The 13452-nt window shown below is 38.2% G+C and overlaps 1 protein-coding gene across 2 annotated transcripts in view; it reads right to left on the reverse strand.

Moving 5' to 3' along the window:
- SLIT3 (slit guidance ligand 3) overlaps positions 1-13452 on the reverse strand; it is a 574817-nt gene that overhangs the window by 123074 nt on the left and 438291 nt on the right. For both annotated transcript variants that reach the window (XM_056516502.1, XM_056516503.1), the window contains 2 exons: positions 8468-8539; positions 713-856 (listed from right to left, as the gene is read on the reverse strand). In XM_056516502.1, coding sequence (XP_056372477.1) covers positions 713-856; positions 8468-8539 — 216 coding nt within the window. The remainder of the gene's footprint in view (positions 1-712; positions 857-8467; positions 8540-13452) is intronic.

Genomic DNA, 13452 nt, shown 5'->3' on the forward strand with positions numbered 1-13452 from the left:
GTGGAATTATGTCAATACACTATGAAACTATGATCCAAATCTGATTTAACAAGTATTTTAATGAGGATTTGACAAACATCTTCCCTTGTCTATTTCCAAAATCCTTGCTTTGCAGGAGAAAAGCCTGTGGCACACTCATGCAAGAAATTGGCCCAAAAGGCTATGTAGAGGTCAAATGACACTTAGTTGTTCTCCCATGACAGAGTTTCATTGATGGAGCTTTCCAACCAACTTTGTGTGATGGACCTTAATCTTCTAGAACATACAAATGGGACATTACTGGAAGCATTTGGTGAATTAAGTTTTATTATCAACATCTATAAAAAATAATTTTTTTTTCCAATATTTTCCTCTTGAACAAAATTGAATTTTTCATTGGTGCAGCCTTGATTTGTACACTATGATTAAGATAATACACAATGGATGGCATTGAAAGCTTTTTCATGGTTATTTGCCTCCACTGCAAGCGTATTTCTCAGAAAATAAATAAAAGTCTCCATAAGCACAAAACTCTCTACACTACAATATGCTAAATATATTCTATAGAGGGGTATACAAAAGCACTTCAATATGTATAGAACATACAATACTTCATCCTAATGATCTATCAGTTGCCCTTGAGTGAAAGCAGAGTTCATGTATATTAATAGAGGATATAGTAACATGTTTTTAAACTTTAATACAGTAAACAATTGTGATTTTATATACTCACAGGGTTTGAATGGATTTTAGAGGAGCAAATAGACCCTTGCTGATCGTCTGGAGTTTGTTGTCATACAGGGAGAGCAAATTTAAACTTTGGAGATCTTGAAATGTGTTTACCCGTAGGCAATTTATTTTGTTAGCATTCAGTAGCCTGAAAAAAATAAAAACCATATTGTAAAACAGCTTATATTACTATGCCATGAAACAAAAGGAAAGATTCCTTGACATATAACATTTACCAGCATATAGTTCAATGTAATAATCCTCCTGCACCATTTGTTTTGTTCTTTGCTGTCCAAAGCACTAGTATCCTAATAAAACCACTTAATTTATCTATATTTATATACAGGGCTCAAGTCCTGCAGGAACTCATGGGAACGGAGTTCCTGCACTTTTTCCACAGCAGGAACTCAGTTCCCATTAGCAGGAGTCCTGCAGGACCAGCCCTAAAAGGGGTACTCTGCCCCTAGACATCGTATCCCCTATCCATAGGATAGGGGATGAGATGTCTGTGGCACCCCAGACGTCCGGTGCATGGAGTGAACTATGCTCTGTGATGAATGACTGGTGAAGAGGGGCAGAGGCTCGTGACATCACGGCCATGCCCCCTCAATGCAAGTCTATGGCAGGGGGCGTGACGGCCGTCATGCCCCCTCCCATAGACTTGCATTGAGGGGCTGTGGCACTGACGTCACGAGCCTCCAGCTCTGCACCCAACGCTCTTAACAAAATCCGGAGATTGTGGGGGTCCCTAGCGACGGGACCCCTGTGATCAGACATCTTATCCCCCTATCCCTTGGATAGGGGATAAGATGTCTAGGGACGGAGTATCCCTTTAAGTGGAAATCTTGGGTGAGTTCCCACACTTTTTTCCCCAGGACTTGACCCCTGTATGTATATATATATATATATATATATATATATATATATATATATATATGCTGGGTGCCATCAGAAATTTTGGGGCCCCTTACACAGCACAAGGCCTAGCCCCCCCCTCTCCCCCCAGTGCCCCGTGTCCTAGGGTCTATCCCAACTCCGCCCCCCAGTACCCACCCCCAAATTTATTTATTTTTCTTTTAGAACTACAAAGACAGTAAAAAGTGAGTCAGACCCTCATCAGTGATTTCAGTAAGGATTTCTGTAAAGAATTCAGTAATTAATTATTTTTATTGTGCTCCTTTTTCAGCTTTTCACAGTGCAGCTTTTCATTATGCCCCTTTTTCAGCTTTTCACAGTGCAATGTCTGGTTTGTCGGACTTTTCAGGCGCACACTGTAGCACACTGGCGCAGGCTGGTGCAGACATGTCTCAGACACTCTGCGCCAAAATAACCAGACAAAAACTGGTCGGTTTCAGCTTAGTAAATGAAGCCCCTTATCTTTTTTCTGTAGTCCTATACGATTAAAATGATATCCAACTTATATAGGTTTTGTTTTATTTTACTACTTTAAAAAATATGAAGGAGATTTATCAAAACCTGTGTAGAGGAGGAGTGGTGCAGTTGCCCATAGCAACCAATCAGATCGCTTCTTTCATTTTTAAAAAGGCCTAAAAAAATTAAATCTGATTGGTTGCTATGGACAACTGGTCAACTTTTCCTCTGCACAGGTTTTGATCATCACTTTTTATAAAAAAAATTATGGCATATGAAGTGGGCAAAATATGCAATTCTGGACTTTTATGCACAAAGCGACATAAACTATTGTTTGTTTCTATTTATATATTGTTTTTAGAAAAAGGGGAAAGGAGGGTGATTCAGACTTTTATTAGGGAAGGGGCTCATCACATTTAATATGTTTTTTTTTAAACACATTTAAAAAAAAATTGGTAGGATATGATTGCATATACTGAACAGTGCTGTGCCAAAAGAGCCTGCTATAGCACAGCATTGATCAGTGTTATTGATGCGCTATAATTTACTGCATGCAGACGATCAACTATGATCACAGCGTCTAAAGGGTTGGGCAGATGTCCGGCATTAATCAGCAATATCCGGCACTAGCCATGGGTCCTAGCTGTTAACAGCAGCCGGGACCCACCAGTTATGAAGCACGCTCAGCTCCTTTAAACTGCAGAAGCCTGGCGTCGTTAAGGGGTTATGCAATATAAGCAATATTTAAGTTGGTTGTGTTGTTTCACCTTGTTTGGGTAAGTCACTCTGTTAAAGGGGTATTCCAGGCCAAAACTTTTTTTTCATATATCAACTAGCTCCAGAAAGTTAAACAGATTTGTAAATTACTTCTATTAAAAAATCTTAATCCTTCCAATAGTTATTAGCTTCTGAAGTTGAGTTGTTGTTTTCTGTCTAACTGCTCTCTGATGACTCACGTCCCGGGATGTGACATCATTATTGAGCAGTTAAACAGAAAACTTCAGAAGCTAATAACTATTGGAAGGATTAAGATTTTTTAATAGAAGTCATTTACAAATCTGTTTAACTTTCCGGAGCCAGTTGATATATATAAAAAAAGGTTTTGCCTGGAATACCCCTTTAATAGTTGTCCCCATTATGGAGGCAACTATTAACAGAGGGGCCTACCCAAACTATATGGGGCAACTATTAACACAGGGGCCTACCCAAACTATATGGAGGTAACTATTAAAAGAGGGACCTACCCAAACTTCATGGGGGCCCCATAAAGTTTGGGTAGGCCCATCTGTTCAACTTGCCCCCATAAAATTGTTATAGGCCCCTCACTTGCCCCCATGTAGTTGTTGTGGGCCCCACTCTACTGCTAATTGTTGCCCCCATATAGTTGTAGGCCTCAACCCTTGCCCCCCCCCCGGACTACAGGCCCCAGCATATTATAGTTCTGTCCCGGCCCCAGTCATATATTATTATATTTACTTATTTTTTTACACTTCACATGTGTCCCATCCGCTGTCCTCCTTAGGGCAGGCTTTTCTTTTGTTGCACTGCTCTCTCTCTGGCACATCACCGGCAGGCCGCTGTTCCAAGTCCCTGTGCGCTGACCTACTCAGGTCACATGGTGTCAGGGCACTGACACTAAAGACACTCACTGACACCCGGCTCCCTGGGATTCCGGGCCCCTTACAGAGGTATCGGTTGTACCCCCCTGATGGCGGACCTGTGTGTATGTATAAAAAACATTCTGGCCACAATTGCTTTTTTTAAGCCTTAGTATTAACTAGAATATGTTTCAATCTTACCCTTTTAGCAATGGTTGCTTATAGATACAGATTTAGCAAGCCTTTTTTTTTTATTCCTGGGCATTAAGATATTGTACTGTTCTCCTGAAATTGAGATATTGTAGGTTCTCCTAACTAGTTACACAAAGCTAAGTTTAACATGACTCCTCAATTAATGGCCTTACTGTATCTTGATTTCTGGCCTTAGTTAGCATGTATTATGTTCATGCCAGAACAATAAAAAAAAATAAATGAATACATATCGTTGTTTGGTAGGGTTACGTCCAAAAAACTAGTTCTTTCTAAAAAGAACCCAGCAGCCCAGCTTTGGTTTGCAAAGTTGCATCTGAACAAACTGTAAGACTTCTGGAGCAATGTCCTTTGGTCAGACAAGACCAGAGGGGACATGTTTGGCCAAAACGCACAGCATCACAGTTGGCATAACCCAAACACGGCTATCAACACAAACACCTTATACCAACTGTTAAGCATAGTAGTGGAGGGGTGACATGGACTCCTTGGTAAAATAAAGTATTCTAAAGTCAAATATGAGGCCATCTATTGAAAAACTAAAGCTTAGCTGAAACTGGTTAATGCAACAGGATAATGATCACCAGAAAAAGCACACCAGAAAATATACAACAGAATTACTGAAAAGGGAAAGTACCAAGGTGTTGCAATGGCCAGTCAAAGTCTAGAACTCAACCCAATTGATGAAATGCTATTGTGGAAATTAAAGAGAGCTGCACATGAATCATAGCCCCCAAAAGAAGAGGGGGGTAAAATTAATCCAGACGAATAAAGTCATACAGAAAACCATTACTTCATGTTATTCTGGCTAAAGGTGGCTCTACAAGCTACTGATTCATGGGATGGCCCCCTTTTTTTTTTTTTTTTTTTTTTTACACATGGCTTCATAAATAATGAGGATCATTGCTGTTATTCATTTACAGTTGTTCTAATTTTAAGACTTTCTAAGAACTAAAAAATCTAGTCCTACATATCTAGTTATTATGTCGTAGAATTCAAAGAGGTGATGTTTTAAATTGTATATGGATCCAGCATGTCATCCAGTCAGAGGCTATATGCCTCTTCTTTTTTGTATACTCTGTATCTGCCACAGCAGTGTGCACCCGTGTATTAGGTTGTTGTGCTGGCTATTTTTCTTTTTGCTTGTATTTACTACACAGGGGGAATGGCACCCTCTTTAGCTGTGCACCCCTCCCCCTTTCTCACAGGTGGTGTTTTAAATTGTATATGGATCCAGCATGTCACCCAGTCAGAGGCTAAATGCCCAGCAGAGGTGAGTTGGTATCTGAGTGTTAGGCTCAGAATGTGTGTTAGGGTCCCATCCTAAATGAGGCCACCTCCCCGTGGTGGATGGGGGACACGTTTTTGATCAAAAAAGTGTGCTAATAGCCTCAATTTTTTTGACCAATGTGTGCTGCTGCAATCTTCTTTTTTGTATACTATATATATATATATATATATATATATATATACACACACACACACACACATACAGAAATGCATTTAGGCCTCTTCCAAACTATTCATTGAGACTTCATGGCAAATAGTACCATAGTCTCACTTCTGTCACAGTATGGAACCCCCTTCTGTATGGTCTTTGCTGGTGATAACATTCAGTGATATGGTGTATATCATATTATTCATGTTTTTTCATAAATATAGATACATACATAGAGATATAGATACAAACAATGTTTGCATAAATGTATTTGAACCTTACAGCAATGGCAATCCCATATGTCAGGCACAAATTCCACCGTCATTTCCACTAAAATCATCTAAGTAAACTGTCAAAGCCTTTGGTCTAAAGAAACAATGGAGCCGCAGTGACAATAAGTGACCTAGCCGTCATTACTCCAATAGCTTTTGAATTATATGATGGACCTTGCGATAACCAAGATTTTCAGTGGGGAAACTATTGCAAAAACCTAAAGTATGCTAAGAAACTCCTACATTTATCTCCAATGATATAATGATCCAAATCTCATTTGCAGATGTAATTTAACTTACAATATGTAGCCACATTCTCACCTAGAATACTGCAAGCTTTTATTACCATTATTACTACAATAGTCACCTTCAGAATGAGAAAGTGTTTTACATTCATTTAACAGATTCATGCATTAGTTTATTCTTCAAAACCAATTTCCTAACAAGGGATTCTAGCTTGCAATCTAGGGTTTTAGTTTGGTATAATAATAAAAGCTGGCTTAGTCATTTAATCTATATCAAATATAAATTATTCCCCTCTAGTCAATCAAAGAATAATGCTCTCCATATTAACTATTCTACAAAATGAAGGACACTGAAAAAAATAAAAAATTAAATTAAAAAAAGTATTTGGCTTGATAATGAAGGGCCGCACAAGAAGTCCAGAACCAATTCTAAAAGCAGGGATAGGATGGATGTAAATGTAACATAGTATATGCATAGTGTGTATTTTATGGCATTATTCAGTGATTGTTCCATTACCCAAGGGGCTCACAGCATTATTGAATTGCCTCTTTTACAGGCTTAAAAATGGCCATGGATAATGTCATTAAAAATCCTTCCATCTCGTAATATAGGGCAGAATGGCACACAGCTACCTGAGTACATGTGGTTTGCGGAATAGCCTTCCTCCATGTGCCTAGCAATATACACAAGTTCCAAACATATCTATTACAAGATGGATTTTTGACATGCTCCTACTTGAACTGTTTAGCACTGTACTTACCGTACTAAAAAGGAAGATAAGGCAATTATTGTTTTTTTAATCTATATTTCAAATTTAATATTTGGAAATAATATTTCATTTGTACCCTTCACAGATATTGTTTGACTCACACATCACCCACACTTTATAATGCATAATGGAACTAAACTCTAAAATAGATGGAGTATTATTCCACATCATCTCTAGGTGTATTTCAGACATTTCGTGAATTTTAGGATTGGACCTAATCTTAAAAACATTGGCAGGGGGAGGGGAATATTGGCATGGGGAGGGGATTTACTAACACTAGTCTGTTAAACAGCAGTCTTCAGTAACACCGGATTAGCCGTTGAATTCATTGAAAGGCGTGAAGTTAGTTGAGTGTAGTAGATAGCAGCTGTTAGATATCTCTGAAGTCATATATCTCTGAGGAAAATAAGAAAGGACGGGTAAAAACCTGACCTTTCTGATATTTTTCTCAGCACAAGGAAATAGTTACTGATATCATTCTTGTTGATCGGCAATCTGTTATTGAGCCTTAACACAGCTGAATTACTGTGCAGGTCGGGCCCCACGAATGATCACTGGATTGTTTGTGCGGCTCTTCAATTTCATCGTGGTCAGCTAACACAGCCGTCGTTTATACAGGGCAATATGTAGCTGAATAAAAACTTTAAGCCAACATAAGAGATTAGATCGGATGACAAATGGGCATTTTTTTTCTCATTCATCAGATAATCGCTGAAACCTACACTGGCCAATTATCAAGAACAAACATTGCTACGTCAAAGGGCCCTATGACTCCCACTATGAAGAAATCTAACCTGAAATAAGGGGCATAAATATAGGGGGTGCAGAGGTAGCAGTCGCATCCGGACACTGGTACCTAAGGGGGTCCCAAGGCACATGTGCCTCATAAAAGACCAGTATTATTTTGGCACATGGGGCCCTGTTACAGATTTTGCCCAGATGGGGCCCAGAAGCTACATGTTACATCTTTGTATATGAAGACTCGACTAACTGTAATCTGAGTGTGTGCAACCAGAAGGTCAACAACAAAGGAGCATAAGCTGTTTATTCCTCAACATATGGGCACTTTTACTTTATATACGTTGTGGGAGCGAAAATATGGCGTTGGGGATTCATATTTGTGAACAAAATGAAACGTCATTACAGACATTTAGAGCTCCATTTTATTACACAAGTCAATCCCAACTCTGTGACCTTGTCAATGACTTATGCAGAGGGAACATTCTGTAATCATCCGGTGAGATCGCACACAGTGGGAGATAATATCAGCTGCTTACACATAGAAGCATTTGTCATTAAACAGAACATAGGTCACATAAAAGCCTTTTTGTAGAAATAAATAAAACTGTTGCAGCTTTTTTTTTAAATATAATTTTATATCAAACACATAGACAAATCTATTTGGTTTATAATGTGCATATAGACGTCAGTGGGCTGCCCAATGCATATAATAAACAATGAAGGGGAGAAAAGGACAAGTGTGATATTGCAAATGCTAATTCAGGACTTCACCAAGTGAAACCAATACACCAAATGTACCATAAAATGCTACACATGTGAAATGTGGTCTTTCTTTATACTGTATATGGTAATTCTAGATACATTCAGCACAAGTTGACCTAAATAATCTTAGGTTCTTGTAAAAAGTCTTTTTTTAAACCTAGAATCTTGTAGCAGGCAAAAATGTGTTGGAGATTTATTATTTCAGCATTGAAATACTCAGCCCTCTATGAGATAAGATCAATGGTTTCCTTTTCTCCTGTAGTACAGGTTTAAATGGCTATGAATTCCATAAACCTACTGCTGTAGAAGAGTAAAACTAAATAAAATGATGTATAATCATAACAACACTCACAGCAACTGAAGAGATACAAGGCCATCAAAAAGTCCTTTGGGGATTTCTGTGATCTTATTTCCATACAGCACTCTGTAACATAAAACACAAGTGTTAGGCAACGTATGGTTTTCTTTTATCATTTTCCTTAGTTCGGCATCAGAATTTCTATTGATTTTTTAGGAACGGTGCTTCAGATCCGTGGCGAGACAAGCAACCTTTCATTTAACAAGCAATCTAAGCAAATTCAATCTAAGTCACATTAAATGAAATCTTAGGATTCATGCTCAGCCTGATGCCAAGCTTCCATCTTAAACAACGCATATAATTCACAGACTTGACCTGGGTTGAATATACACCTAACAAGGCTACATCCATAAAATGCATCCATCTCCAGTCTCAGCTATGCCCCTTACAGCTGTATTTCAGCCTGTGATGCCCTGTAATATGAAAAGGCTTTCATTGTGCACAGCTATTGATCAAAGTCAACAAAAGCAGAAGGTTGAAAAAAAAAAGATAATAAAAATCACATTTCCCATGTAATCCACAAGAAGTTAAAAGCCGCATGACATAGACTATATTTTCTGGTTGCTACTCTCAATTAGTTAGATACCTAGATCGATTATCTACCTTAAATCATACCTTAAAGGGAACCAATCACTAGTTTTACCTTATATAATCAGTGGGAACACATAATAGAGGTTAATATCACGTGTTCTGCCATGTCTGGATGTCTGCTGGTAGATCTATAAATGTGAAGTAAACAACTTTTATGAATGGTCACATGCTGTATGTAAATGAGGCTCAGTTGGGCGTGCGGCTGCTAAAGTAGTCATGGCTACCAGAGCAGTAATCACTCCTATTCAGGCTCAAATAATACCTATCTAGGTATGATTCAGCAGCTCAGTCAGGGTCTGATGTCATTTCTTAGAGGTAGGCTGTCAATCATGTCTAAATAGGAGTGATTAGAGCCTGAATGCGCGGGAGTACAGCGTGGGGAGGCCACATGCCTGGTGACTACTTGAGCATGCCTGGTGACTACTTAAGCCTCATTTACATACTGCATGTGACAGTTATTAAAGTTGTTTTTGCCACATTTACAGACGTGCCAGCAGACATCCAAACATGGTAGGACACATGATATTAACCTCTATTACGTGTTGCCACTTGCTATATATGGTAATACTTAATGACGGGTTCCCTTTAAGTAAAAAATAACAACTTTACAATGCTTTAAGACCCTCAAAAACTATATATTTTTGACACTTTTGGCAACAAGGTGAGACATTTGTGCCATATATTTCTGCTTCCTACTTAGGGTGCGTTTCCACTTGGCAGTTTTTGAGTCAAAGCCAGAAGTGCATCCATGAGGAATTAACTATACATCTTTCTAATAAATCAACCATTCCTCTTGCATACACTTCAGGCGTTGGCTCAAAAACTGCAGTGGCAGTTGTCCCAAAAAAAAACTGTCAAGTGGAAACCCAACCTAATAGGGGCTTGTTGTCAATGGCTACCATGTTATATAATACAGAAAGCTACAGGCCAGTCACCAGTTACTGTATCTAACATTTTACACTTCTCACATTGCATGAATCCCTGCCAAGGCTGCTGGAATCACAGGACTTCATTTAATAGCAAATTTTCTATGGACACACAAATAGCTTGTAATTTCTAGTTTGAGTAAGATATTAAACTTAGTTATTCTATCTTTTTATCTATCTATATACCTACCTACCTATCTTAGTATTTTTTTATCTAATCTAGGTTTGCAGCTAATATTAGCAAGGAGGAAGTAAATGTCTGTAATAAGTCAAGTCTCCTCCTGTAAAGTCTTCTTTGCTGATACTAAAACAAGTGAATTGAATGAAACAAACAGAATAGAGCATTACATTTTTAGATAGACAATGAGATGCATGTCCTACAAGGTTTTTTCAAGTATTTTAATGGAGTTACAATTGAATAGACTGGCCCTTATTTACTAAGAGTGGAGTGAAGGTTTCTTTGTGGGTTTTAATTCCCTACAATTTATTTTCCACGGAATTTACTAAGGTTTCCCTACATTTTCCACTTTCCCTACACTTTGCTTTTTTTTTTTTTTTTTTTTTACACATGCTCTGATCTGTAGGGTTTTCCTCAGCTGAAATCCACCACATTTGCTGTGGAAACCTTAGTAACTATGTTGGGTTTTTGGGAAAATATCGGGAACACGCCCCTTTTCGGTGACCACACCCCTTTTCCTGGTGGTCACACCCCCTTTTCGGGTTTTCTTAGCAATATGGAGAGTTAGTCGGGGTTTTTTCAATTCTGGCGCAAATTCTGGCACAAAATCTGGCGCAGACAGAATTTCCTGGGCAATGCGCCAGAATCTGGCACACAACCCGACAACCTGACAGGTTTGCAATAGTAAATGAGGGCCACTGTGTAATGATGCTTCTCAGAAACAATAACCTCATTATCCAGTGGTTAGCCATCTGATACTAACTCAAGAGCACATATCAAAAGTAAGATTATTATTTTCTCATATATTAATTTATCCTTTAAGAAAATAAAGTTTCCTTGAAAAGATTTGTTTCTTAATGTGTTAATCCACTTTGAATCCCAACTATAGGTAGCACTTATAACATTGTAACAGAGGATTGCTTCTTGAGAAATTCCATGACATTGTCTGCAAAGTAGCTCCAAGCAGAGTTAAATGATGTTTTCTTCAGTAAAGCAGTAAAACAGTCGCTGTCAAGAACAGTGAATACTTTATAAAACCACAATCGCTGGCCAGCACGGCTGCATTCAGCTTTCATTCATGTTATGCCTATTATTGCAGCTGACCCTAGTTCACATATTTTGGATTGTCACCTCACATAAAATTACTTCCAGTAAGCTAGAAGCAGCTTCTCAAAACCCTTTACATAATGTGTGAAGAGTGAGTGAAGAGCGCCGTGCTCTTGAGTGCTTGACACTGTGTTCAGTAAAACTGATTTTGATCTTCCTTTTCCATTCCTTCCCAGATATTAAAGCCAGATGATCTTAAAAACTCGAAGGAGAAAGAAATCTGGTATATCATTCATCAGTTTAAAAAACATATCTGTTCCTAGGGGGAACAATCCTGAGCTGAAAATTTGTCTTAACCTATTAGTAGTTTGTTGCCAAATATATCACATCACCAAAGACAAACCTAAAGCTAACAAAGCACATAGATTTAAAAAAAAAAGGAAAAAAAGAAAAAAAAAAGGAGGTATTTTGGTCATCTTTACATTGAGTCATTGATTTCTTCTTTCTGCTATGATGTCTTTCAGTTTTCCAGTTCATATCATGAGGATGAAAACAGATCCCTATTTGTTGTTGGGATTGCAAATGCTTGTTCATTGGTTAATCGGATGGGTTCCCATGAAGTATGTTGGCCAGTATGTTGGTATTTTTAGCTAAAACCCGGAATGGAACTGACCACAGAAAAACTATATTGGAAACATCTGCAGCTCAATAGATAAAGCAAATGGACTGGGCCCCCTTTCTCCAAGTGTCCCATTGTAGCTGCATTATTTGTCTCTAATGTACATCTGCACTTGGGTTAGAGCTTTTCTAATGCATACAGTAAATGTACACTGCTATACACAGCTTAAAGGAATAAACCATTACTATTAGATTGTATAAAGCTTGTCCACTGGCTAGACTCTAAATGCCCCCTATTTCTAAACTAACATTGTATTAGGTTTGCCCAAATTATGGTTGCACTTTATTGAGGGACTGGCAAACGTTGTTGGTAAAGGAATTTCTTATAGGCAATTTTGTCATATTTAGAATTTGTTTGTTTTTTTCACCTCAAAGGGGGAGATTTATAAATGCTATTGGCAACTATGCAACTTTTCCTCTGCACAGGTTTTGATAAATCTCCCCCAAAAGAGGATTTTGCCAGCCTCAGGATCAACATTGCAGAACAGAAGGACTCAATCAATGGACATGTCTATTTTCAACTAAACACAATGGGCCTCATTTACTATTGCAAACCCGACATTTTGTCGGGTTGTGCGACAGATTCTGGCGCATTATGCCAGAAATTCTGTCTGCACCAGAATTTGCGCCAGAATTGGAAAGACCCGTCTAACTCTCCATTTTACTGAGAAAACCTAAAAAAAGGGGCGTGTTCCTGACATTTTCACAAAAACCCAACATATTTACTAAGGTTTCCACAGAAAATGTAGTGGATTTCAACTAAAGATAACCCAACAGATCAGAGCATGTGTAAAAAAAAGCAAAATGTAGGGAAAGTGGAAAATGTAGGGAAAGCTTAGTAAATGCTATGTAAATTTTTTTTTTAGGAAATTAAAACCCACAAAGAAACCTACACTCCGCTCTTAGTATATCAGGGCCAGTATGTTACTATACTATGGTCCCTCGAGTTAGTATGGCCTCAGGTTACATTATTTTAACAATACAATGGTCTTTCTTTGACTACTGTAACTTTAAAAGGTGCTACAGACAGTTTGAATCTGCTGTACATGTGAATGACTGGAAGATCTGACCAACCAGAGTGTGAATTTCCCTGGTAATATTTCTGTATATCTGAAGTGCCATACATTGATTGGCTGCTTCTCTATAGTCCAGCATTGTACTACATAATCTGTACTGCACTTTACCTGTTCTAAACGAGCTGCTCTTATGGACACAAGGTGAGGGCAGCTCCATTTCATTTTTCTGGTACAATGTGGTACAATTAATGTGCATTCATTGGAGAGCTCATGTCCTCTACATGAAGAAGCTCATGTCCTCTACATTGAAAGTGATTTACAGCTTTCAATTATTTCTAGTTTTTATAGGTAAGGACTTTATTGGTGTTAGGTATCTGCTTATTTTAATTTAATTTTCTTATTTTCGATGACATTTTGATGGCTTTAAAACCAATTACCAGTTTTCCAGAGTAACGGTTTCAAGATACAATATCTGCAGCTTACCCTGGTCATCCTGGAACCCATTTATATTATAATTTGAGGGACTATTGTATTCCTATTACT

This window comes from Hyla sarda, chromosome 4 (assembly GCF_029499605.1).
Source record: "Hyla sarda isolate aHylSar1 chromosome 4, aHylSar1.hap1, whole genome shotgun sequence".
NCBI lineage: Eukaryota > Metazoa > Chordata > Amphibia > Anura > Hylidae > Hyla > Hyla sarda.